General features: G+C 39.5%; 1 protein-coding gene across 2 annotated transcripts in view; it reads right to left on the reverse strand.

The window, feature by feature from the left end:
* SPIRE1 (spire type actin nucleation factor 1) overlaps positions 1-16,577 on the reverse strand; it is a 203,433-nt gene extending 186,856 nt beyond the window's left edge. For both annotated transcript variants that reach the window (XM_082853005.1, XM_082853004.1), the window contains exon 1: positions 16,042-16,577. In XM_082853005.1, coding sequence (XP_082709131.1) covers positions 16,042-16,339 — 298 coding nt within the window. In that variant the 5' untranslated portion in view covers positions 16,340-16,577. The remainder of the gene's footprint in view (positions 1-16,041) is intronic.
* Positions 16,578-27,039: the final 10,462 nt, after the last annotated feature.

Consider the following 27,039-nt stretch of genomic DNA (forward strand, 5'->3'; position numbering starts at 1 on the left):
CCTCTCCTGTTGCGGAGCACAGTCTCCGGACGTGCAGGCTCAGCAGCCATGGCTCACGGGCCCAGCCACTCCGCGGCATGTGGGATCTTCCCGGACCGGGGCACGAACCTGCGTCCCCTGCATCAGCAGGCGGACTCTCAACCACTGTGCCACCAGGGAAGCCCCAAGGGGTGCACTTTGATCCCTGGTCAGGGATCTAAGATCCCACATGCCGCGGGGCAACTAAGCCCACACGCCACAACTAAAGAGCCTGCAGGCCGCAACTAAGACCCGACGCAGGCAAAAATAAATAACTAAATATATATATTTTTAAAGTCAATAATCCATGTTGTAAAGCAACTATGAAAAAGAACAGTAAAGGAATATACAATAAGCAAGCTAATGAAGGAAGAAATTTCAACAATTAAAGAATAATCAAAAAGAAGATAAGGGATAGAAAGTTAATACAGAACTGGTGGGACAAATGGAAAGAGTAAGATAATGTGCTTTTAAATTACTGATTTTAAAAATCAGTAATTACAATAAGTGTAAATAAAATAAATAATCCAATTTAAAAGTACATATTGCTATATTAGATAAAAAACAAATCCAAACGATATCCTCCTCATAAAAGACACACCTTAAATGTAAAAATATAAAAAAACTGATAGTGAAATTATGAAAAGGAATACACCATGCAAACATTAGTCAAAGAAAGCTGATGTAACTTTACAAACGTAACTATAGCCACATTGACAAAAAGGTCAATCCACCAAGACGTTATCACAACTCTAAATTTGTATGCATCTAAAAATATAGTCTCAATATAAACAAAAATTGACAGAATAACCCATGGATCAAGGAAGAAACTACAATGGAAATCAGAAAGATACCTGAATTTAGTGATAATAAAAATGTGATGATATATCAAAACTTCTAGGAGAGTGACATCAGAAATATAGCAGAGTGAAAAACTTCTATTCATCAAAACACACCATTAGGGCTTCCCTGGTGGCGCAGTGGTTGAGAATCCGCCTGCCAGTGCAGGGGACCTGGGTTCGAGCCCTGGTCCGGGAAGATCCCACATGCCACAGAGCAGTTAAGCCCGTGCGCCACAACTACTGAGCCTGCGCTCTAGAGCCTGCAAGCCACAACTAATGAAGCCCACGCGCCTAGAGCCCGTGCACCGCAACGAAGAGTAGCCCCCACTCGCAGCAACTAGAGAAAGCCCGTGCGCAGCAACGAAGACCCAACGCAGCCAAAAATAAATTAATTAATTAATTAATTAAAAAAACCCCACACCATTAACAACGTGAAAAGGAAAGCCACAGAGTTGGAGAAGATAACTGCAATACACACAGCTGGCCAATGGTTCGTATCCAGAGTACACAAAAATCAGAACATGTAAAAATAAGGAGAGAGAAAAAACAACAGAAGTAGAGTTGCAGTTACCAGGGGCTGGGGAAGGGGAAAACCAGCAGTTACTGCTTAACGGTTACAGTTTCAGTTTGTGGTGGTGAAAAATTTTGGAAATATATAGTGGTGATGGTTGTACAACACTGTGAATGTAATTAATGCCATTAAATTAAACGGTTAAAATGGTAATTTTTATGTTATATATCTTATAAGAAAAAAACCTAATAGAAAAATGGTCAAAAGACCTGAACAGAAACTTCACAAAAGGCCAATAAACATATGAAAAGGCACTCAACCTGATTAGCCATCAGATAAACACAACTTAAAACCATTAGGAGATATGTACTATTCAAACAGCTAAACTTCTTATTTTTTAATAACATTTCCAAGTATTAGAGTGGATGTGGAGCAGCAGATACACTGCTAGTAAGAAAGGTAAACTGAAACCAGCACTTTGTAAAACTGCTTGGCAATATCTACTAAAACTCAAGAGACACACATGCAACAATCCAGCAAGTCTACTAGATATATACCTAACAGAAGTACATATATATATTCAGAAGTGTCCATAGCAATGTTATTTGAAATAACTAAAAACTTCAAACAATTCATACGTCCACCAACAGCAGAATGGGTAAATCAACTTTGGTTTTTTCATGCAGTTGAATACTGTATAGCAATAAAAACAAACTAAAGCAACATGCAACAACAATTTATCTCACAAACATGATGTTGAACAAAAGCAGCCAGACACAAAAAACACATAAAGATTCCACACATATAAAGTTCATAAGCAAGCAAGCAAGCCCAACGTATGGTGATAAACTAAGACACTGATTACATGTGGAAGGCTACTTGTAACATTCCTTTGTTCTTAATCAGGTTGGTATTTACGTGATTGTGTCATTAATGATTTGTGCACTTTTCTGTACGTATACTAAACTTCCAAAAAAGTTTTAAAAAGCCCAAGAAAATAAGTTTTGAGGAGGAAATGTCAAAAGAAATTATATTTTTAGACAGAAGTGGTCAGTGATTTAATTACCTTCAAATAGATACAACATACACCAGAGTCTTTAAGAAATTCTGATTACCAGCCTGTCATCACTAAAACCAAAAAGAGCTGTTGAACTCTCATGCAACTAGATGAAAACTGCTCAAATTGCATAAAAATCCGGTATAACATTTTCTTAATGTATTTTCTTTGTATGATGAGGATAATGCAAGCAGCAAAACAAGGTATCTATTTAAAATTAATAGAATGCCAGTTAGATACTGCCCTGAGAACAGCAGTCTGGACCAGATAAACCAAATAACAAATTCAATGCCCGTGCAGGAAAAAAAAAATCTTGTCTTGTTAAACTACTACTCGAAAACTACTTGTTAAACTACTGCTCGAAAGTAACTACACAGAAGTTAGAATTAGGGAAAATACCACTACCTTTCCTAATAAATACGCATTACTATTTATATACATCAGTATTTTTCTGGTCCCCTAAAATAATCACAATCCCATATAACAGTCAAATACTTAGACAAGACCAAAAACCATTTCCTCAATGATAGATACTTAGTTTTCATCTCTTTTATTTGTTTGGTTTAAAACATTTTACAAGCATTTTATCTACATGTTACACTCAGAGCTAAAATGAAAATGCGTAGGAACTTCCCTGGTGGTCCAGAGGTTAAGGCTCTGCACTCCCAATGCAGGGGGCTTGGGTTCGATACCTGGGCAGGGAACTATATCCCACACACTGTAACTAAAGATCCCACGTGCTGCAACTAAGACCCAGCACAGCCAAATAAATAAATATTTTTTTAAAAAAGTGTGATACCCATTAAAAAAAAAGTTAAAAAAGAAAATGCACATTTACAAAATGGGGAACGATTTCAAATCTGGTTGATTGTCAACATTCTGCACAGTTCTGCTGCTATTTTAGGGACACCTCTAGCCCAGAGGTGCCGGAAGTACTTTCAAGAGGGAGGCCAGTGGTCACAAGATTTGTCCCAAACCAGTTTTTTTTTTTTTTAAATTCTTTTTTTTTTTTTTTTTGGCTGCGTTGGGTTTTCATTGCTGCGTGCGGGCTTTCTCTAGTTGCAGACAGCAGGAGCTACCGTGCATTGCAGTGAGCATGCTTCTCAGTGTGGTGGCTTCTCTTGTTGCAGAGCACGGTCTCTAGGCACGCAGGCTTCGGTAGTTGTGGCTCGCGGGCTCTAGAGCGCAGGCTCAGTAGTTGTGGCACACGGGCTTAGCTGCTCCGTGGCATGTGGGATCTTCCTAGACCAGGGCTCAGACCCGTGTCTCCTGCACTGGCAGGAGGATTCTCAACCACTGCACCCCAGGGAAGTGCCCAAACCAGTTCCTGAGCATCTATGCATCTCGGTCAATCCACACTTGACGCCAGGTCACATTTCACTGACCTCCCCTCAGCTCCAGTCCATCCAAGTTTATCCCCAATACAGGCTCCTCTGGCTTCAGTTCCCAGGTATATCTCCTTTCTGATAAACAGTTGGGCAGACTGCTCTCTCCAAGCCTCCCTACTCAACTTGGCTCTATGGTATTTAATAAACAACTGCTAAACAAAGGAATGAATAGAATATACAAGCAGACAGTGGTGTCTGTAAAAGCCAGTAAAAGCAAGATACCAGACAGAGATACTTCCCAAATCTAACGAAGTGTGAACAACAAAAATAACCAAAACTTTTACCATTTCAATTTTTCTTCTGTATTGAAAACAAAAGCAGGGCAGAAGCAAGAAGAACTACAGTCCTGCAGCCTGTGGAACAAAAACCACATTCACAGAAAGATAGACAAGATGAAAAGGCAGAGGGCTATGTACCAGATGAAGGAACAAGATAAAACCCCAGAAAAACAACTAAATGAAGTGCAGATAGGCAACCTTCCAGAAAAAGAATTCAGAATAATGATAGTGAAGATGATCCAGGACCTCGGAAAAAGAATGGAGGCAAAGATGGAGAAGATGTAAGAAATGCTTAACAAAGACCTAGAAGAATTAAAGAACAAACAAACAGAGATGAACAATACAATAACTGAAATGAAAACTACACTAGAAGGAATCAATAGCAGAATAACTGAGGCAGAAGAACGGATAAGTGACCGGGAAGACAGAATGGTGGAATTCACTGCCATGGAACAGAATAAAGAAAAAAAGAATGAAAAGAAATGAAGACAGCCTAAGAGACCTCTGGGACAACATTAAACGCAACACGATTCGCATTATAGGGGTCCCAGAAGAAGAAGAGAGAGAGAAAGGACCAGAGAAAATATTTGAAGAGATTATAGTTGAAAACTTCCCTAACATGGGAAAGGAAATAGCCACTCAAGTCCAGGAAGCACAGCGAGTCCCATACAGGATAAACTCAAGGAGAAACATGCCAAGACACACAGTAATCAAACTGGCAAAAATTAAAGACAAAGAAAAATTATTGAAAGCAGCAAGGGAAAAATGACAAATAACATACAAGGGAACTCCCATAAGGTTAACAGCTGATTTCTCAACAGAAACTCTACAAGCCAGAGGGGAGTGGCATGATATACTTAAAGTGATGAAAGGCAAGAACCTACAACCAAAATTACTCTACCCAGCAAGGATCTCATTCAGATTCGATAGAGAAATCAAAAGCTTTACAGACAAGCAAAAGCTAAGAGAATTCAGCACCACCAAACCAGCTCTCAACAAATGCTAAAGGAGCTTCTCTAAGTGGGAAACACAAGAGAAGAAAAGGACCTACAAAAACAAACCCAAAACAATTAAGAAAATGGTCACAGGAACGTACATATCGATAATTACCTTAAACGTGAATGGATTAAATGCTCCAACCAAAAGACAGGCTTGCTGAATGGATAAAAAAACAAGATCCATATATATGCTGTATACAAGAGACCCACTTCAGACCTAGGGACACATACAGACTGAAAGTGATAGGATGGAAAAAGATATTCCATGCTAATGGAAATAAAAAGAAAGCTGGAGTAGCCATAGTTATATCAGATGAAATAGACTTTAAAATAAAGAATGTTACAAGAGACAAGGAAGGACACTACAACCCAAGAAGAAGATATAAAAATTATAAATATATATGGGGGCTTCCCTGGTGGCACAGTGGTTGGGAGTCTGCCTGCCGATGCGGGGGACGCGGGTTTGTGCCCCAGACCGGGTGTATCCCGCATGCCGCAGAGCGGCTGGGCCCTGAGCCATGGCTGCTGGGCCTGCGCGTCTGGGGCCTGTGCTCCGCAGTGGGAGGGGTCGCAGCAGTGGGAGGCCCACGTACCGCAAATAAATAAATAAATATATACACACACACACACACACACACACACACACACACACACACCCAACACAGGAGCACCTCAATACATAAGGCAACTGCTAACAGCTATAAAAGAGGAAATCGACAGTAACACAATAATAGTGGGGGACTTTAACATCTCACTTACACCAATGGACAGATCATCCATTGAGGCTTTAAATGACACAATAGACCAAACAGATTTAATTGATATCTATAGGACATTCCATCCAAAAACAGCAGATTACACTTTCTTCTCAAGTGCACATGGAACATTCTCCAGGACAGATCACATCTTGGGTCACAAATCAAGTCTCAGTAAATTTAAGAAAATTGAAATCATATCAAGCATCTTTTCTGACCACAACACTTTGAGATTAGAAATGAATTACAGGGGAAAAAACGTAAAAAACACAAACACATGGAGGCTAAACAGTATGTTACTAAATAACCTAGAGATCACTGAAGAAATCAAAGAGGAAATCAAAAAATACCTAGAGACAAATGACAATGAAAACACGACGATCCAAAACCTATGGGATGCAGCAAAAGCAGTTCTAAGAGGGAAGTTTATAGCTATACAAGCCTACCTCAAGAAACAAGAGAAGGGCTTCCCTGGTGGCGCAGTGGTTGAGAGTCCACATGCCGATGCAGGGGACGCGGGTTTGTGTCCAGGTCCGGGAAGATCCCACATGCCACGGAGCGGCTGGGCCGTGAGCCATGGCCGCTGAGCCTGCGCGTCCGGAGCTCCGCAACAGGAGGGGCCGCAGCAGTGAGAGGCCCGTGTACCGCAAAACAAACAAACAAAAGAAACAAGAGAAATCTCAAGTAAACAATCTAACCTTACACCTACAGGAACTAGAGAAAGAAGAACAAAACCCAAAGTTAGCAGAAGGAAAGAAATCATAAAGATCAGAGCAGAAATAAATGAAACAGAAACAAAGAAAACGATAGCAAAGATCAATAGAACTAAAAGCTCGTACTTTGAGAAGATAAACAAAATTGATAAACCATTAGCCAGACTCATCAAGAAAAAGAGGGAGAGGACTCAAATCAATAAAATTAGATATGAAAAGGGAGAAGTTACAACAGACACCGCAGAAATACAAAGCATCCTAAGAGACTACTACAAGCAACTCTATGCCAATTAAATGGACAACCTGGAAGAAATGGACAAATTCTTAGAAAGGTATAACCTTCCAAGACTGAACCAGGAAGAAATAGAAAATATGAACAGACCTATCACAAGTAATGAAATTGAAACTGTGATTAAAAATCTTCCAACAAACAAAAGTCCAGGACCAGATGGCTTCACAGGTGAATTCCATCAAACATTTAGAGAAAAGCTAACACCCATCCTTCTCAAACTCTTCCAAAAAATTGCAGAGGAAGGAACACTCCCGAACTCATTCTATGAGGCCACCATCACCCTGATACCAAAACCAGACAAAGATACTACAAAAAGAGAAAATTACAGACCAATATCACTGATGAACATAGATGCAAAAATCCTCAACACAATACTAGCAAACAGAATCCAACAACAAATTAAAAGGATCATACACCATGATCAAGTGGGATTTATTCCAGGGATGCAAGGATTCTTCAATATACGCAAATCAATCAATGTAATACACCATATTAACAAACTGAAGAAGAAAAATCGTATGATCATCTCAAGAGATGCAGAAAAAGCTTTTGACAAAATTCAACGCCCATTTATCATAAAAACTCTCCAGAAAGTGGGCATAGAGGGAACCTACCTCAACATAATAAAGGCCATATACAACAAACCCACAGCAAACATCATTCTCAATGGTGAAAAACTGAAAGCATTTCCTCTATGATCAGGAACAAGACAAGGATGTCCACTCTCACCACTATTATTCAACATAGTTTTGGAAGTCCTAGCCAAGGCAATCAAAGAAGAAAATAAAATAAAAGTAATACAAATTGGAAAAGAAGTAAAATTGTCACTGTTTGCAGATGACATGATACTATAGAGAATCCTAAAAATGCCACCAGAAAACTACTAGAGCTAATCAATGAATTTGGTAAAGTTGCAGGATACAACATTAATGCACAGAAATCTCTTGCATTCCTATACACTAATGATGAAAAATCTGAAAGAGAAATTATGGAAACACTCCCATTTACCACTGCAACAAAAAGAATAAAATACCTAGGAATAAACCTACCTAGGGAAACAGAAGACCTGTACGCAGAAAACTATAAGACACTGATGAGAAAAATAAAGATGATACAAACAGATGGAGATATATACCATGTTCTTGGATTGGAAGAATCAACATTGTGAAAATGACTCTACTACCCAAAGCAATCTACAGATTCAGTGCAATCCCTATCAAATTACCAATGGCATTTTTTACGGAACTACAACAAATCATCTCAAAATCCGTATGGAGACACAAAAGACCCCGAATAACCAAAGCAGTCTTGAGGGAAAAAAAACGGAGCTGGAGGAATCAGACTCCCTGACTTCAGACTATACTACAAAGCTACAATAATCAAGACAATATAGTACTGGCACAAAAACAGAAACATAGATCAATGGAACAAGGTAGAAAGCCCAGAGATAAACCCACACACCTATCGTCAACTAATCTATGACAAAGGAGGCAAAGATATACAATGGAGAAAAGACAGTCTCTTCAGTAAGTGGTGCTGGGAAAACTGGACTGCTACATGTAAAAGAATGAAATTAGAACACTCCCTAACACCATATACAAAAATAAACTCAAAATGGATTCGAGACCTAAATGTAAGACCAGACACTATAAAACTTTTAGAGGAAAACATAGGAAGAACACTCTTTGACATAAATCACAGCAAGATTTTTTTGATTCACCTCCTAGAGTAACGGAAATAAAAACAAAAATAAACAAATGGGACCTAATGAAAGTTCAAAGCTTTTGCACAGCAAAGGAAACCATAAACAAGACGAAAAGACAACCCTGAGAATGGGAGAAAATATTTGCAAATGAATCAACAGACAAAGGATTAATCTCCAAAATATATAAACAGCTCATGCAGCTCAATATTAAAGAAATAAACAACCCAATCAGAAAATGGGCAGACCTAAACAGACATTTCTCCAAAGAAGACATACAGATGGCCAAGAAGCACATGAAAAGCTGCTCAACATCACTAATTATTAGAGAAATGCAAATCAAAACTACAATGAGGTATCACCTTACACCAGTTAGAATGGGCATCATCAGGAAATCTACAAACACAAATGCTGGAGAGGGTGTGGAGAAAAGGGAACCTTCTTGCACTGTTGGTGGGAATGTAAACTGATACAGCCACTATGGAGAACAGTATGGAGGTTCCTTAAAAAACTAAAAATAGAATTACCATATGATCCAGCAATCCCACTACTGGGCATATACCCAGAGAAAACCATAATTCAAAAAGACACATGCACCCCAATGTTCATTTCAGCACTATTTACAATAGCCAGGTCATGGAAGCAACCTAAATGCCCATCAACCGGCAAATGGATAAAGAAGTTGTGGTATATGTATACAATGGAATATTACTCGGCCATAAAAAGGAATGAAATTGAGTCATTTGTTGAAACGTGGATGGATCTAGAGACTGTCATACAGACTGAAGTAAGTCAGAAAGAGAAAATCAAATATCGTATATTAATGCATGTATGTGGAACCTAGAAAAATGGTACAGATGAACTAGTTTGCAGGGCAGAAGCTGAGACACAGATGTAGAGAACAAACGTATGGACACTAAGCGGGGAAAGTCACAGTGGGGTGGGGATGGTGGTGTGCTGAATTGGGTGATTGGGATTGACATGTATACACTGATGTGTATAAAACTGATGACTAATAAGAAACTGCAATATAAAAAAACAAAAAAACCAACTAATATTAAACTTTCTTTGGGCTATTTGTAGGGAAATATGTTAATATAAATGTTTACATGAAATTTCATTACATGAAATTTCTAAAAATCTTGTATGTTCTGGTATAATGTTGTAAGTCATGACTCTAGTTATTACTTTATAATGTATATCTCAGACAAAAAAAAAAGAAAAAGAAAAAAAGAAACACCTTAGTAACAACATGGACACCCATCCCTGAGCTCCTTGGAGATATATCTGATTCTAGGGCTGGGGCAGAAAATACACATGATAAGCCTTGAAGCATCTTGTAGTGCCAGAAAGTAAGGATATGCTCAAAAACACAAAAGGATGGGGCACATCAAAGGGGCATGGGAGGGCTTCCCTGGTGGTGCAGTGGTTGAGAGTCCGCCTGCCGATGCAGGGGACATGAGTTCGTGCCCCGGTCCGGGAAGATCCCACATGCTGCGGAGCGGCTGGGCCCGTGAGCCATGGCCGCTAAGCCTGTGCATCCAGAGCCTGTGCTCCGTAACGGGAAAGGCCACAACAGTGAGAGGCCCACGTACTGCCAAAAAAAAAAAAAAAAAAAGGGACATGGGAGCCAACCTGAAGGAGCTTCCAATGGCCACAGCTTGAACAATTTGAGCAACAAAAGAAATAACATGGTAACAGATAACGCGTAAAACATACATGGATCCAGACTTAATAAATGATTGAATAAATAAGTAAATGGGGAGAAGAATCAAATCTTCCTTACAGAAGAATTCCAAAAAATACTGAGTAGATATTCACCACTCCAGGAGGAGGCCCCGTGAATGCAGACTGGACTCAGTAACTCCCTTCCAAAGAATAAGGTATAGAAAAGGGAAAAACAGTAAAACTCTTTATTGGAGAAACCTGGCAAACAAGGCTCACATCCCCAGTGGTGCTGTATGGATATCATGTGCCTCAATCCAGTGTGACGAGGGGAGCCCTTCCCCTTTCTGGTACTCTTCGCTCAAACGCATAACCCCAGCCTAGTCAAGAAAACAGCAGGAAAACCTAAATGCAAGGACATTCTGCAAAACCCCCAACCAGTACTCCTCAAGACTCTCAAGGTCATGGGAAACAAGGAAAGTCTGAGAAACTGCCACAGAGAGAAGAGACTAATGAGCCATGATGACTAAATGCAACCAGGTGTCCTGGGTGGGATTCTGGAACAGAAAAAGGACACTAATAGAAAAACTAGGGAACTCCAAGTGAAGTCTGAAGTTTAGTTAATAGTGATATGCCATTAGTTAGTTTTGACCAACGTACCCAGTAATATAAGATGTTAACATTAAGGGAAACAGGTGAGAGGCACACAGGAACCCTCTGCACTATTTTTGCAACTTTTCTTCAATCTAAAATTATCTCAAAATTTATTTAAAAAACATTAAATTTGGCAATTTAGCAACACGCAATATTTTCCTCATAGTTTTAAACAGGAATCTGGGAGACGGTAGTTTCTTTTTTTCCTACTTAGCCAACAGGAAGCAAATGGGAAATATAATACGACTCCAATATTATGAAAGTGGGATGGGAACTGTTGCCATTTAACAGAACCTACCAAGCAGGAAAGCGATTCCCACCTTACAAATAAAACAGGCAGAGTGTAACTCATCATCTCTTATCAACATATAGTCCTTGGTAAACCAATGATTTCTTTTCCTTCTAAAGTTGAGTCAAAACTCTTAGTAAGACAAATCGTTTCCCAAAAGAGTCCCAATGGGAAATGTATATGTGACTGATATATTTCCACCATTTTCCTTTGCATAAGGCAGAAATACAGGTACAAAACCACAAATGCATTATTCCAAAATTTCTCCCAAAAATGTCTGTGGCCATTCTCACACAACCCAAATGGAAGTATGTTGGAGAGTAAACTGGAGTTAAAACTGACAGCAATCTTAACTGATTATAGCTAAAATATCTTAATCTTGCAAATGGTCATCTGGACACATGGTTAAAGCCCCTCCCCCCCAACCCAGGGCCCAGAAGGAGACTGTGTAAGGGAGCAGGTTCCAAATTGACCTGCATTAGCTTCACGGTAAACTGATCACTGTTTATGTTCTGTTTTCTCCTCTATAATGACTAAACTTGGACACTGCTTGCACGTAGTAGGGACTCAGTGCATGTTTTTAAAATTGAATTAAGCCTACATATCTGGACATATTGTTCACATGGAATAATTCTTACCTATTGCTGTTAACTGACAAGGTATTTCACCAACCCCTAATACTGTTTATTCACCCCCAACCGCTACCCTGGACACACACACCTCAAGTATTCCTTTCATTTAATGATCAGAATGTAAACACTCAAGAAAAATATCAAGAGTGAACAAAAATTAATCGTTTTAAATATGTTTTCACTATTTCAACCTTCTCCGCAAATATTCTCTCTTTAAATTCAAAAAGGATATTATTCCGAGACCACTTCCCCACCAAACTGGCATGAACCCTGCTGAGAAGCCTCACGGATCACATCCTCTTTTCAAATCCCAAACAAAGCCCCAATGTTCCCTATACCAAGGGATGCCTTTATTAATATGCACGCAGTCCTTCATTGTTCCTCCCAGGAAAACCTATCACTACCCTCACAATGATTTTAAAACAAGATGTACTCATAATTTTGAAAGTGCTCTTTATACATCTAAAGCTAAAGGTACATCAAAAATTTTGAAACCAAATCTGAAACAAAGTTATTTTTGTCAGACGGGTATTTAAGGTCTACAAGGCTGCTAAGACCATGCAATGGTTCTAAGCTCTAGTACTACCATTAATAATTCTTTGTGGCATCCCAGAAAAAAACGAGTTATAATCTTGTGGAGATTGGAATATAACCTAAATTCCATCAATGACTACTTTCTAAAGAAAGTGTATACTAAAATGTGTCTAAAGACCAGTTAAGTGCCCTGGTTAAAAATAGCAGATTGTATATCAAGAGCCTGAGTGCCTTTGACTCATTAATTAATGGTGTGAATGAAAACTTCACCAACCTGTATGTAATAAACTTTTACCAAACAATAAGGTCTTTTTATGACTACAAGTTCATAAACATTGGGGAAAATAAAAATTTTAAGTAAGCCACCTAAGATAAATCATAAACCCTCTTGATTCTAATCAACAAATCACCCTCCCGTCATCACAGAAATACTTCCTAAAATGTACTACCCATTTTAAGATCCTGATTCATAATTTAACCTCTTCCTCCTAAGGTATTCTCTAAAGAACTAGTTTTCCTTCTTTTTTAATCTCCTTCAGTCCTATATCACACTGCTTTCATGGCCATGTTAGTAAAATGACTTTGAGTTACATCTGAATGCTAAATAAAATTATTCATTCTTCATTGTTTTCTTCCAATATTGGTTTCATTTCCATGCCTCCCACATTTTTCTATTTCTCTTATATGTATTTCTAATTTTTTTAATTCAACCTGAATGTGAATACTCTGCACGTGTCGATACTATTAAAACAAGAATAAAATCAATTACTGATACATTCAATTCCAAAACAAGTCAATAATGAGTGTGAAGTGCTATTTCTTCCTATGGGACTAAATGGAGCGATACTGCTGATAGTGGTAAGAACCAACTATTCAACTCAACAGCAGAGAACAGTGGCCAGCTGAAAGATTCACACGCTTGAAGATTACAGCTGGGATCCATTTCCCCACACTAAACACAATCCACGGCACCACCCATCATTGGCTAGACCAATGGTTCTCAACAGGGGACAGGTGGCCATGTCTGAAGCGTTTACTCAGGGAAGGGGGGCAGGTGATTACTGGCATCTGGTGGGTAGAGACCAGGGATGCTGCTAAACATCCTACACAGGCACAGGACAGCCCCCACACAAAGAGTTATTCAGTCAAAAATGTCAGTGCATAGGCTGAGAATCCCTGACCTAGACATGTGTCCCAATTCTGAGTAAAAATTACAGAACAGCTGGACAGAGGCACCGTGGTGCTGTGAAAGGACCGCAAGATCAGGAGACGGAGAGACCTAAAACTTACTGAGTACCTGCTACATACCAAGCCTTGCGTTAGGCACTTTACACATACCATCTCACTTAAAGCTCTATCCCGTAGGAAAAAAGTGATCTATTCTCACTTTACAGATGAGAAGGTTGCACTCAGGGAGATTAAGAAACTTATTCAAGGTCACTCAGCTAGAAAGGGGAGGAATCATGATTCCAATTCAAACCAAGTTTGTTCCATTCCACAATACTACAAAGGCTAGAGGTTAAAAGACCTGGATTTGATTCAGTATGAATTCAAGCACATCACTTAACTTCCTAAACCTGCATTTAGAAAATAAGTCAATGGATAACACGTGAAAATACAAATGCTGTCGACTGCCACCATACAATCATGTTAAACATCTTACAATGAAAAACAAAGTGCTTCTTAGAATGGAGGTTCAAGATTACCATTTTTCCTTAAAAATAGAATTTATACAAGTGTGCAAAGTACCAAGTTATACAGAGTTTTTAAGAATCAGGGTAAATGTTCAGAAGACGTTGTGCCTTCCATAGCCACACAACAACTCTTAATACTAAGAAGAAATAAATTATCTAATATAAACACTATTTTAGTATGAACTTCCCAAATTTTTAATCAATCAGCCCCAAAATGCTCAAGACCATATCGGCAACTTTGGGCTCTCTCCACAAGTGGCAGCAAAGGTCACAAGCAGAACTAAGTAGGAAGAGCATGGATCACAAGTCCATTACTGCTGCTGCAGGAAACAACTCTGCCATTCTCTCCAGAAAGAGAGAATGTATTACATTGAAGTCAACACGTTATCATTCATATGACTGATGCAAAAAGTAATTCACTTCAACATAAGGTTATGATTTTTTTTAAAAATACCACCAGAATCCATTAGTCTTTGACAACTAAACTACTAGTAGGTCCACAAACATAACTTGAACTCTGGGATTAAGTTCAAGGACAATGTAAATCCAGTTTGTTCCTTCTGGAAATCACCACTACCAATGCTACTTCTAAAAGGAGGTTGCATATAACCATTTTTCCCCTTGAAACACTGGATCTCAAGGCATGACTTTGCTGTATTTTATGAAAGTACCTTTTCATATCATATTAATACACTGTAAATAAATTATAATTGCAAGTATTTCCCACTAATATTGTCCAAGTTTAAAAGCAATAGACACATCAAATGAACTAAAAGACCTGTTTGAAATAATTTCAAAAGAATCGTAAAAAGACTGGCTTTAAATAAATTAAAATTCTAAAAGTCTGTTTACCTGACACCGAAAATAAATAATAAATGTTCTGTTGGAACTGAAAGAATTGATAACATACTCTTGACTGTTCTCTATTTTAATCAATTTAATAAGTCACTTTACTAATTCTGAAGTACATCTTTCACCTTAAGCATTTTGACACTTTCACCAACTTTTTAAGTAAGGGTGGATTTTCTTTTTTTAATGCTTTTAATAGATCTGTCTCTCAAAATGCTGAATTAGATAAAAACTGATTGGAGAAACCTATTATCAATCTTCTCTTCATCATCAATAGATATCTGGGTAAGCCGTAGCTATATGTTGATGGGAAGGTGATAATCTTGAAGAATTTACATTAGATAATGACCTAAGTAAAATCCATTTATCTGACATCCTGTCAACTTTTTACTTTACAAGCTTGTTTTTCATCACAACAAATATTAATGTACAGGGAAATCGTACTGTTTATCTTTATGTTAATTCAGCCTCTTCATGTCTCCCAAAATAGCAGCATTCTCCTCAGGGCTCAGATTTTTTTACATTCCCAACCGAGGGAATATCGTTGCCAGTCTTTGAAAAGTACCATCGGCTGACAGCTCCTTGCGAAAGCGCAGCCCTCCTACCAGCGCATCACACCCCCCCCCCTCCCCGACCAGGTCTTGGCGAACGCCTGCAGCGCCGAAGACATCCCACCCGGGCTCGGCCGCGAGCAGCACGAGCGCGCAGAGCCAGCCTCCCGCGTCCGGGGACCGACCCCACTCCCCTTCTCCGGAGCCTCGGTGCCCCGACAGGCCGCGCACTGACACTCGGACCCCCGCCCCACTCCCGGCGCAGCCGCCCGCCCACGCTCCTGCCCACGCTCAGACCTAAGCGGGTCGCGCTCGGCCGCAGGCCCTGCCCGCTTCCCTGGCCTCCCGTGAGGGGTGGGGGGCCGCAGGGCGGAAGGGCCCGGGGCCTTGGCGAGGGTCCTCCAGTAGGAGACTGGGCGGAGAGGGAGCGGCGCCGGGGCGGAAGGGCCGGGGCCTGGGGGGCCAGGTCCTCCTGGAGCCGGGGTGGGGGTCCTCCGTGGGCCGTGGGAGATGGGGGCCATGGGGCGGAAGGGCACGGGGCTAGGGGTCGCGGGGGTTGGGGGAAGGGCCCGCGGCGGGGTCCTTCTGTGGGAGAAGGGGGTCTCGGGGGGCGGCTCACCCGCGGCGGCGTCCGGCTCTCCCGCGTCGCCGGCGGCGGGCGCCAGGGTGACGGCGCCGTCCCTCCACACGCGGATCTGCGCGGCCGAGCGCACCCGGCGGCGGGGCTGGCGGCGGCCGGCGTCCGCGGCGCGCAGGGAGCCGCAGCACTGGTAGCACACAGCCCACGCCTGCTCCTCGTTGATGGGCTGATTGTAGAGCCGCAGGATTTCCTCCAGGCTCAGCGCGTGCTGCGGGCCCGCGGCCGCCCCGGGGTCCGGAGGCCCCTCGCCGCCCTCCGGGCCGGCCGGCTGAGCCATCCCGTGGGTCGCGCCGCGCTCCGGGCGCCGCGTCTCCTCAGCTGCCGAGCATATTCTCCGCGCACCGCCGCCGCCGCCTCATCCCCGGAACCCCGCCCAGCGGGCCGCGCGCGCCGCCGCGGGGACGGGGGTGGACGGGGCGGAGACCAGGCCGGGTACGGGCCTTAGGCCGGGCCGGAGAACCGGACAGGGGAGGGTCAGGAACGAGGCGCGATGCTGCGTACCCTACAAGACCGCAGCCAGCCGGTAGCAGCGCAATGGCGTCCGCGGACCCGCCCTCCGAGCCCCGCCCCAGGGGCGCGCCCCGCCCAGAGCCCCGCCCCCACTTAGAACCCCGCCTCCATGGTCTGCCTGGGTCCTCCCCGCCCTCTGAGTCCCGCCTCTGTCCCGGGTTCTCCTGGCACACCGAGCCCCGCCCCCGGGTTGGCCCCGCCCCCGGGGGGGTCCGCCCCACCCCGCCCCGCACGTGCACCCACACCCGCGCGAACACCCGCGCCCAGGTCCAGTCTCCGCGCACTGGCCGACTTCGTAGTCCCCTGGCCTCGCCCCCCGCGTCCCCGTGCCCTGCCCTGCTCCGTCGAATACTGTCGCCATCAACGCACCGGACCGTTCGCTTGGATAACTTCCCTCTCCACTCCCAACTCCATCCTAAGCCCCATGAGGACAGGGTCTTTTCGGGTTTTGCTCACTGGCTTCTCCCAAGCGCACAGATCAGGGCCTGGGGTACAAGCTTGTTGCAAACAATCTGCAGACGTTCCCTCGGATTCGCTTGTGACGTTTGTACAACTCTTCACCAAGATGATGTTCCCAGTGACCACACGCCTCGTAGCCCAGTTAACCCAGTCTATTCATACCTCATAGAACCGATAGGACAGGGGCAAAACTGAACTGGGGCATTCAGCCATAGAATAAAAGAAGTCCTCCTAGGCCTGGGCCTCGCTGAACTCATTAAGTGCACAATAAAACACATAATTCTTAGATAAAACAATCGCTCATTGGCAAATAAGTTTAACTGGTAACATTCCACTCTGAGACTAGTCCAGTATGAGAACCTTAGAGTTGAAAGCATCAACCAAGTAAGAAATGGATCTATACTAAGTACCAATAAACCTTCTAAGGCAGTTTTATGTGCAGTATTAATATTGCACTCTCAACAACTGCATCTTGCCATAGAAATTACAACGGTCATTGTAATGCCTAAGACACCACAGTACATACAGCAGGAGCGGGGAGAAGAGAGGAAAGCAGAAGGATATAAGAGTAAGAAATTGAAAGACGGGACGAAAAAGTTTCTCCCTAGGCACCCTATTATAATTTCATTACAAGAGATACAAAAAAACCCTTTAAAGTAACATCACTTAATTATGTGTTCATAATCCAATTTGTGAAAATGCATATGTGTGCCACATACCTGACGAGAAAAGGTCTAATGCCTTATATGATATAGATAGAATAGATAGATATAGATATACAAAACCTCTTGATTAAAAACATAGAAACAATTACTAAATTTTTCTAGTTTGCTTAGGCCCTGTGTGAATTTTGAAAATACAAACGGCTTTAAAATACTGACTTTTTTTGGCATCTTAGTGCCCCGACCAGGGATAGAACCCGAGCCCCCTGCAGTAGAAGAGCGGAGTCTTAACCACAGGACCGCCAGAGAAGTCCCTAAAATACTAGTTTGAACAATGTAGTAAAACAGCGGGTCTACTTTTATAGACAATAGCACCATCTTCTGGCCTTATGGGATATTGCTGCAGTGTTGCGCTTGGACAACAACAGCCAAAAATCACTAACATTTTTGTCCTTTCCTCACCCCTCAAAAGACAAGCAAATGATTTAATCAGCTGAGCAATCCATGCGCCAGACACCTGCTACCCCTGGCACAGGGCAGCAAGTAAATCTCAAGTAAAGATAACGATGACAGGAAGAAGGAAGGGAGTGGAAGTGAGGAAAAGAAGCCCAAATTTTATCTCAAATGTTATCTTTAAAACCAATTCACAACAGAAGGATGTTTTTCCCTTCGTAAGTGATAATTTTTTTAAATATGAATACATTTTAGTAAGAAAAATACTTTGGTACTGACTCACAGGAATATACAATATTACATACAACAAAACGGCTTTTGTTTTGTTTTTGCCAAACACAAATTCATGACTAATATACTGTGTTTAAAGTAAACTTCTTGCCTTTGTGAGCTTATATGGAATTAAGTTGAGGCAATATGACAAGTTAAATGTTTGATCCTTCTGTATACAGTAAAAATAAAAGGTAAATCCTTAAAAAATCCTAGCTATCTTCTATTATATTGATAAATCTAGTCAATGTATACCCTGAACCCTTGATGCTTTTTTATACAAAGACAGTATAATTGTACTAATATTTATATGATTTTCAGAACCCTTTATAATTTTGATAAGCCTCACTGTCCACCACCACCACCACCCCCAGGACTCTTAGAAAGTGACTGCTGACAGCTCAAAGGCTCTCAGAGGCTGACACGATCTCTGCAGGTCCAAGCAACACTGTGGGATAACCCAGGACCTCCCCATTTTCTCATTTTCAACTCAAAATCGAAGATTCAAATACCTTTATGTACAGTATACTTTGTTCCAATTTCTGTCATTGATTTTATTTTTGTATCCTGTGGCTTCACCACCCTTAAAAAATTGCTCTGTGTAGTTAAAATATCTGAACAACTCAAATCAACATTTGAATGCTGTCTTCAAAGTGCCGTGAGGTCTGTGAAAAGTGGTGGCCCGTGTTAACTCTGAATATGACTTTAGTTTTCGTTGATTTTATTGTTGTATTTATTTAAAAAACAGAACCCTTGAAATGTTGTCTTATATTTAATTATCATTTTTGCAGAATAAATGTACTTCATGCTTCACACTCTCGATGTGCCGGCTGAGCTGCTCCGAGTCTTTCGGGGAGCACACTGCCTGTGCAGCCCAAGCTTATCCCAGACACTCCCAGACAATTGCTCCTAAGAGGCACATTCACCTAGAAAAGTGTACCAAAAAGGAAAAAATAGAACAGCATATTTTTTTCAGTGTTATAACCTAGATTTTTCACTGCCTACAATTATAATACCTTATAACTTTACAGTGACATTTTATACTTTCAAAGTGCTTTCTTCAGTTATACAACTTGAAGATCAGATATTATTTATCTCACAGATGACATCGTACAGATGACAAAATACAGGGCTGGTAATGAAAGATGTAGACTGGGATCCAGGCCTCCTGATCAGCCCAGCTCTTTCTGCTACACTAAAACGTCTCTCAACTAGCCCAGAACAATTTAAAAAGTCCTCACACTTCATCTCACCCTGTACCAAGCAGGAGTAAAAAGCAGATGCTTTAAAATTTGTACATACCAATATGATCAATTAAACTTCTGATAGTTTAAACACTTTAAATAAATGATGTGATGCCCCATCTCCCTTGATTGGTCCTTGTGAATTCATTAGCACTTAAGTTTCACCCCAGCAGTTATCTCCCCACAGTAGTACTCATCTTCAAAGCAATCTATATGACTTCATCCCCATCAAAGGGCTGTAAATGATCACTCCTCTAAGGAGGTGAATTCCATCAACAATCCTAAATGCAATTTGAAACTCATCTCTTGTAATCAGTTATCAGATTGAATATTAACCAAAATCTTTAAAATCTGTCATGAAAATTAGCATGTAACCTTATATGCAGAACTAGAAGTACATAGGCCAGATAAGAACACAACAGAATTGGTTTCCTCAAGTCTATAAACTTGTAAAGAATTAGCTTTTTTCTTATGGCAAGGATACATGTTTATTGGAAAACATTTAGTAAATATCCATTAATGCCCTTTTACTAAGTTATAACCTAAACCAGTGTTTTTCCACATTTTCATTCTGCATCATCTAATATGTAAGTTTACCTATCCTACCTTGATTAGATAAATTTATATACCTATTGATAAAAATTGAGGAAAAGTAGAGGAATGAGGTAAAACATATGAAGAGTAGCATATCGGTATGTCCATGGGGGACTCTGGAAAATCATAGGCCAAACAATAGTCATGTTTCAACTTCTTAATGTGATTCTCCTTTGAAACAATTATTTTAAAACCAACAAGGAGAGATGGTATTCTCATCCTGAATATAAGTAAAATTATTAGCTTCAATTAGTTAAGAAGATTTGATTTGGAAAAATCTCATAGATCTAAATTTTAAGCCAAGCCACTATTTTACTCTTAGAGAAATTTGAGTCTGCAGGAGATATGTGATTTACTTTAAATTACTGCTAGTCGCCGAAAGTAATTCAAATATACTTCCTATAACATAAGCTTTCCAGATGCTCTTTTTTAGCCATATTGCCTAGTTCTCATTGGATTTCAAAAGTTAGGATAAGCAGTAGTTTACTTCTTAATTCCAATGGGAAATAGAAAATAACATAAGGCACAAATATATCATAGAAAAATGTTGATGTTTAACAATAATTGCTTGAAAATATAGATTCTCAATAAAACTTTTAAGAGACCAGAGTTTTGGGTTGTTTAAGGTAAAGAGACAATCCATTTTCAGGCCAAACTCATACCTTGTTGATGAGACAAAGCTAAACTATTTTTTTCAAACCTCTGTTAATTTCTTTTTATCTTTATACCAAAAAAAGAAAATGAAAAATGGCCCTTTCTTTTTGCTCATAAAACCTTGTCTTTTTCCCCTAACGTACACAGGTAGAAGTCTAGAGCTGCTCTCACATATAGAATTCTACTCTGACCCTGTGAAAGGCTCATTTCTCTTCCAAAGTCAACATGTAACCAACACACATGTGGCTCACCTTCTAATTAAATAAGCAATGAATTAAGCACCTTCTAGTTAACCTCTAAGGCTTGCCTTGGTAATTTTTGTGGAAGGTTATAGGTACGGCTGTACTCATATTTATTCACTCACTGTTCTGTGAACCTGAATTCCTGTGGCCTCTTGATCCTTTCTCAAGAGTCATTCATGGAGCACATATTTCTCCTATTTGTTATGCACGCTCATTCCTCTCAAGAATTGAAAGTTGTAACCCTTGCTCCTACTTTCTGCCTAGTCATCATAATCCTTCTAAAGAGAAGAAAATCATTGACATTGAAATTCATAAAGACATGACTCCCAGATTTCAACCTGAAGCTCTACAATATTTTAAACAAACTTCCTCACTATTCTTTTAATGGTATTATTATTCCCTTGCAAGATTTGGTAAGTAATGGTCATTCTTCAACTGTAATACTTTCATAATGCCACTGACATTTTCAGTTTTAACTAAATTATATACATTTTTTTCTTTTTAGCAGAAGCAAATTTTAATTTTACTTATGTTACAGGATTATAAATATTGGGCCAACTTTCCTCATCCACAGCAGAGCACCGAAGTAACCACCCAGATAATGTAGGCCAACTATTCACAACTTTTATTCTGATTTAACACATAAGATAGAAGGCATTCATTTATATAACAATTCTACAAGCATATCTAGGGATATTTAAAATTCTCAGCCACCTACCTATTTATACTTCCACTGATTTCTCTCCACTCAAGAAAGCATGTCATTATGCAAGACAATGAACATGACAAAACTAAACACCTAACAGCATAGGCTTAGCACCTTAAGTTTGCCTTAATTATTCTACAGTAAATTAACACATTAATATTTAAATGAAATTCTTTCAAAGCACCTAAAAATGTGTAAAATAACTAAGAAGAACTTATAAAGTAATAGAAGTGTATTAAAAGAGATTACCCACAACTCCAGGCAGGTCCCCTCTCATAATCTCATTTTACAAACAGGCAAATGAGGCCTGGCCCAGAAAGATCAGCCTGCTGCAGTCCTGTCGTTATCAACTCAGATATAAGACCGCAGCTGGCCATCAACTTTTACCTGTACAGACCACAACACGAAAACTAGCATTTTTCAGTGATTAAGTAAAGTACCAACTGATTGGAATCTCTATTATACATATTTTAGAACAAAAATATAACATGTGAAGACATTCAATATCTCAAAAAGACTTTAATTAATTCTGAATAAGTCTTTGAAAAAGAACCTAATATTGCCAGGGAAAATTAAAAATAAGTAACTGGGCTTCCCTGGTGGTGCAGTGGTTGAGAGTCCGCCTGCCGATGCAGGGGACACGGGTTCGTGCCCCGGTCCGGGAGGATCCCACGTGCTGCGGAGTGGCTGGGCCCGTGAGCCATGGCCGCTGAGCCTGCACGTCCGGAGCCTGTGCTCCGCAATGGGAGAGGCCACAGAAGTGAGAGGCCCGCGTACCGCAAAAAAAAAAAAAAAGTAAAAAGAAGTAACTACTGAATTAATTTCATCTACCATATTTAAAACAACCTCTACTTGTAATATACAAGCTATTTAACCAATTCTTACAATCAGGTTTATTAAAAACTGAAGGTTCCAATTTAACATGTTTTACCTAATCCAAAGACACTAGTTTTAGTAATATAATGCCAGAAAAAAGTAATCAAGTTTGATTTGAAACATTATTTACAACTTTAGTTTTAAAAATTCCATATATTTAACAATCCAGTCAAAAGGCAGAGTGTAAAAAAAAAACAAGATTCTACTATATGCCATCCATGGGAGATACACTTTATGTTGAAAGATACAGATTACTTGAAAGTTAAAGGATGGAAGAAGATACAATCATGCAGACAGCAACCATAAGAAAGCAAAACAGAGTTTAAAACAAAAATATTATTATACATAAATAAAAATATTATTAGAGATAAAGGGATATATGCATATAACAATTATAAATATATATAACAGAGCACCAAAATACATGAAGCAAAAACTGACAGGAATGGAGACTTCCCTCGTGGTCCAGTGGTTAGGGCTCTGCACTTTCACTGCTGTGAGCCTGGGTTCAATTCCTGGTCAGGAAACTAAGATCCTGTAAGTGGCATGGAATGGCAAAAAAGAAAAAACCTGACAGGAATGAAGGGAGAAATAGGCAATTCAACAATAACAGTTGTTGACTTCAATATTCCACTTTCATTAGTGATTGAACAACTAGGTTAGAACCACTAATGGACAGATCAGCAAGGAAATATTTGAACAACACTATGCCCAGCAGGCATCTAGAGAACACTCCACCCAACAACAGAATATACATTTTTCTCAAGTGCACATGTGAACATTCTCCAGGATAAGCAGTATATTATAAAACAAACCTCAATAAATGTAAAAGGATAGAAATAATACAGAGTATGTTCCCCAACCACAATAAAATGAAATTAGAAATTAATGTAGCAGGGGAAAAAATTGGGTAACTCACAAATACATGGAAATCAACACATTCCTAAATAGCCAATGGGTTAAAGAAGAAATCAAATGGGAAATCAGAAAATACTTTGAGATGGAGGAAAATGAAGAACAACATACCAAAACTTATGGGATGCACCTAAAACAGTGCTTAGAGGAAAATTTATAGCTGTAAATGACTATATTAAGAACAATCTCAAATCAATAACCTGTGCACCTTACACTAGAAAAAGAAGAGCAACTAAACCTAAAGCAAGAAGGACACAAATAACAAAGATCAGGGTGGAAATTAATGAAATAGGGAATAGAAAAACAAAGAAAAATCAATAAAACCAAAACCCAATTCTTTGAAAAGATCAACAAAATTGACAAACCCTTAGCTAGACTGACCAAGAAAAAAAAAAGGGAGAGAGAGCAGACTCCAATTACTAGAATAAGAAATGAAAGAGAGGACATTACCATTGACCTTATAGGAATAAAAAGGTATAAAGGAATACTATGAACAATTGTATTATACATCAAAATTAGATAACTTAGACGAAATGGACAAATTCCTATAGAGACACAAACTACCAAAACTGCCTTAAGAAAAAAAATAGACAATCTGGATAGACCTATAACACCTGAAGAGATTGACTTAGTAATCAAAAAACTACACAACATAACACCCAGGCCCAGATGGCTTCCAAATTCTACCAGTTAAAGTGAGAAATGACAAAAATTTTTCACAAACTCTTCCCCAAAAATAGAAGCAGCGGGCGGGGGGCGGGGAACACTTCCAACTCATTTTGTGAGACCAGTCACTCTGATACCAAAATCAAAGACATCACAAGGAAAGTAAACTACAAACCAGTATCGCTTATGAATATGGACACAAAAATCCTCAACAAAATAGTACTAGCGAACTGAACATAGCAACATATAAAAAGAATTATACACCTTGACCAAGTACAATTTGTCCCAGAAATTCACGGTTGGTTTAACATTTGGTAATTAATTCATGTAATATGCCATATCAATAGAATAAGAAACAAAAATCACATAATCGTCTTAATAGACACAGAAAGAGTATTTGACAAAACCCAGTACCCTTTTGTGATTAAAAATTTTTTAAAGGAGGAGTAAAATGGAACTCCCTCAACCTAATAAAGGGCATCAATGAAAAAACCAGTTAACATCACAGTTAATGGTGAAAGACTAGATGATTTCCCCTGAGATCATGAATAAGACAAGGATGTCCGCTTTCATCACTTCTATTCAACATTGTGCTTGGGGGTACCAGCCAGGGTAATTAGGCAAATAAGTGAATGAATAAGTAAATACATCCAGATCAGAAAAGAAGTAAAACTATCTCTCCTTGCAGATAACTTGATTGTGTATAAAGAAAATCCTAAGGAATCCATCAAAAGATAAAAACTATTAGAACTAATAAGTGAGTTCAGCAAGGTTGCAGGATACATTAATATACAGAAATCAATTGTATTTCTGTACACCTTCAATGAACAATGCAAAAATAAAATTAAGGGAAAAAATCCATTTACAATAGCATCAAAAATAATAATAGGAATAAATTTAACAAAAAAAAGTACAAAACTTACACTCTGAACACTACATTGTTGAAGGAAATTAAAGATTTAAAATAAATGTGAAAACAACCCAAGCTCATGAATCATAAGGTTTAGCATTATTAAGATGGTGATACTACCCAAAGCAAGACACAAATTCAAGGCAACCTAGAATCCTGCCGCCTTTTTGTAGAAATTGACAAGCTGATTCTAAAATTCATATGAAATTGCAAAGGACCCAGAATAGCCAAAACAATCTTGAAAAAGGACAAAGTTGGAAGACTCTCACACTTCCCAATTTCAAAACTTACAACAAAGTAGTGATAATCAAAATGTATGGTACCAGCACAACAGAAGAGACCAGGACAACAGGAACATGCATTTGTAATTATAACTGAAGTTGTGCTCTAGATGCAGAATATGCTATAAACTATATGTTAAGGTTCTTCAAAATTGGATGGCTTCTAGTTCATGTGTTTGGTTATTTTGTTAAGATTTTACATACGCTTTGGCTAGTCTCAAATGATTTCTTAACTACCAACTGCTGGAAAGCAATGCTACTTTCATTGATATAACAGGTAGGTGCATGTTAAAAAACAGATCTAACTCCTATACTTATCTACTTAAGTAGAAAGTAAAAAATTGTTATCTGAGTTAAAAAAAAATTATGAAACTGCAAACTGTAGTCTAACCTAAGCTATTTTCTTGTTTAGTAGAGCATGAAACCAAAAGTTTGAATTAGTTTAAGCAATTCATGGTTCATAACTAATGTCTTCCAATGGTGAGATATCTGGCACAGGATACTACTTTATGAGATACATTATTTTCAGATATAAGCCTTCAGTTCATTTGGCTCAACTCTTATCTTTGTTAAGAAGTAGAAAAATGGGTTTCAAATGTGTGTACCTTCCAGAACTGCCAGGTTATAGATGCTTTTGCAGATCATAGCTAAACATGTATACCTCAATACTAGAAAATATCTTAAAGGCACCTGGAGTGTTCAGTTAGTTGAAACTGAATTTAGTTAAGTTTTATTCAACAAGTTCATGCTTGACTAATGAAACTTCTAGGTTTCTGATATTCTATGAAATAAATATACCTATTATATATTACATATGTAGAGAGAACTATGTTAGTGTACATATTGTCAAAAAGAACACATTAGGGACTTCCCTGGTGGTGCAGTGGTTAAGATTCTGCGCTCCCAATGCAGGGGGCCGGGGCCTGGGTTCAATCCCTGGCCAGGGAACTAGATCCCACATGCATACATACCATAACTAAGAGTTCGCATGCCACAACTAAGGAGCCTGCCTGCTGCAACTAAGGTGCCAGCGAGTTGCAACTAAAGGAGCCCACCTCCTGCAACTTAAGACCCAGCACGGGACAAAGTGAGAGAGTGGCATGGACTTATATATACTACCAAATATAAAATAGATAGCTAGTGGGAAGCAGCCGCATAGCACAGGGAGATCAGCTCGGTGCTTTGTGACCAACTAGAGGGGTAGGATAGGGAGGGTGGGAGGAAGACACAAGAGGGAGGAGATATGGGGATATATGTATAGCTGATTCACTTTGTTATAAAGCAGAAACTAACACACCACTGTAAAGCAATTATACTCCAATAAAGATATTAAAAAAAAAACAACCCAGCACAACCAAATAAATATATAAATAAATATTTTTTAAAAAGAACACAATATAAGCATTATATTTTAAAAAGTTTACAATTTTAATAGAAAAACAATTTTTATGACAGAGCTAAATATACAAGGTAAATTTAATTTTTAAAAAGAAAAATTAGTAAGAAGAATAGCAGAATTCTAGTGATAAAAGGAC

The sequence above is a fragment of the Leucopleurus acutus genome (genome assembly GCF_964270905.1).
Source record: "Leucopleurus acutus genome assembly, chromosome: 13".
Classification (NCBI taxonomy): domain Eukaryota; kingdom Metazoa; phylum Chordata; class Mammalia; order Artiodactyla; family Delphinidae; genus Leucopleurus; species Leucopleurus acutus.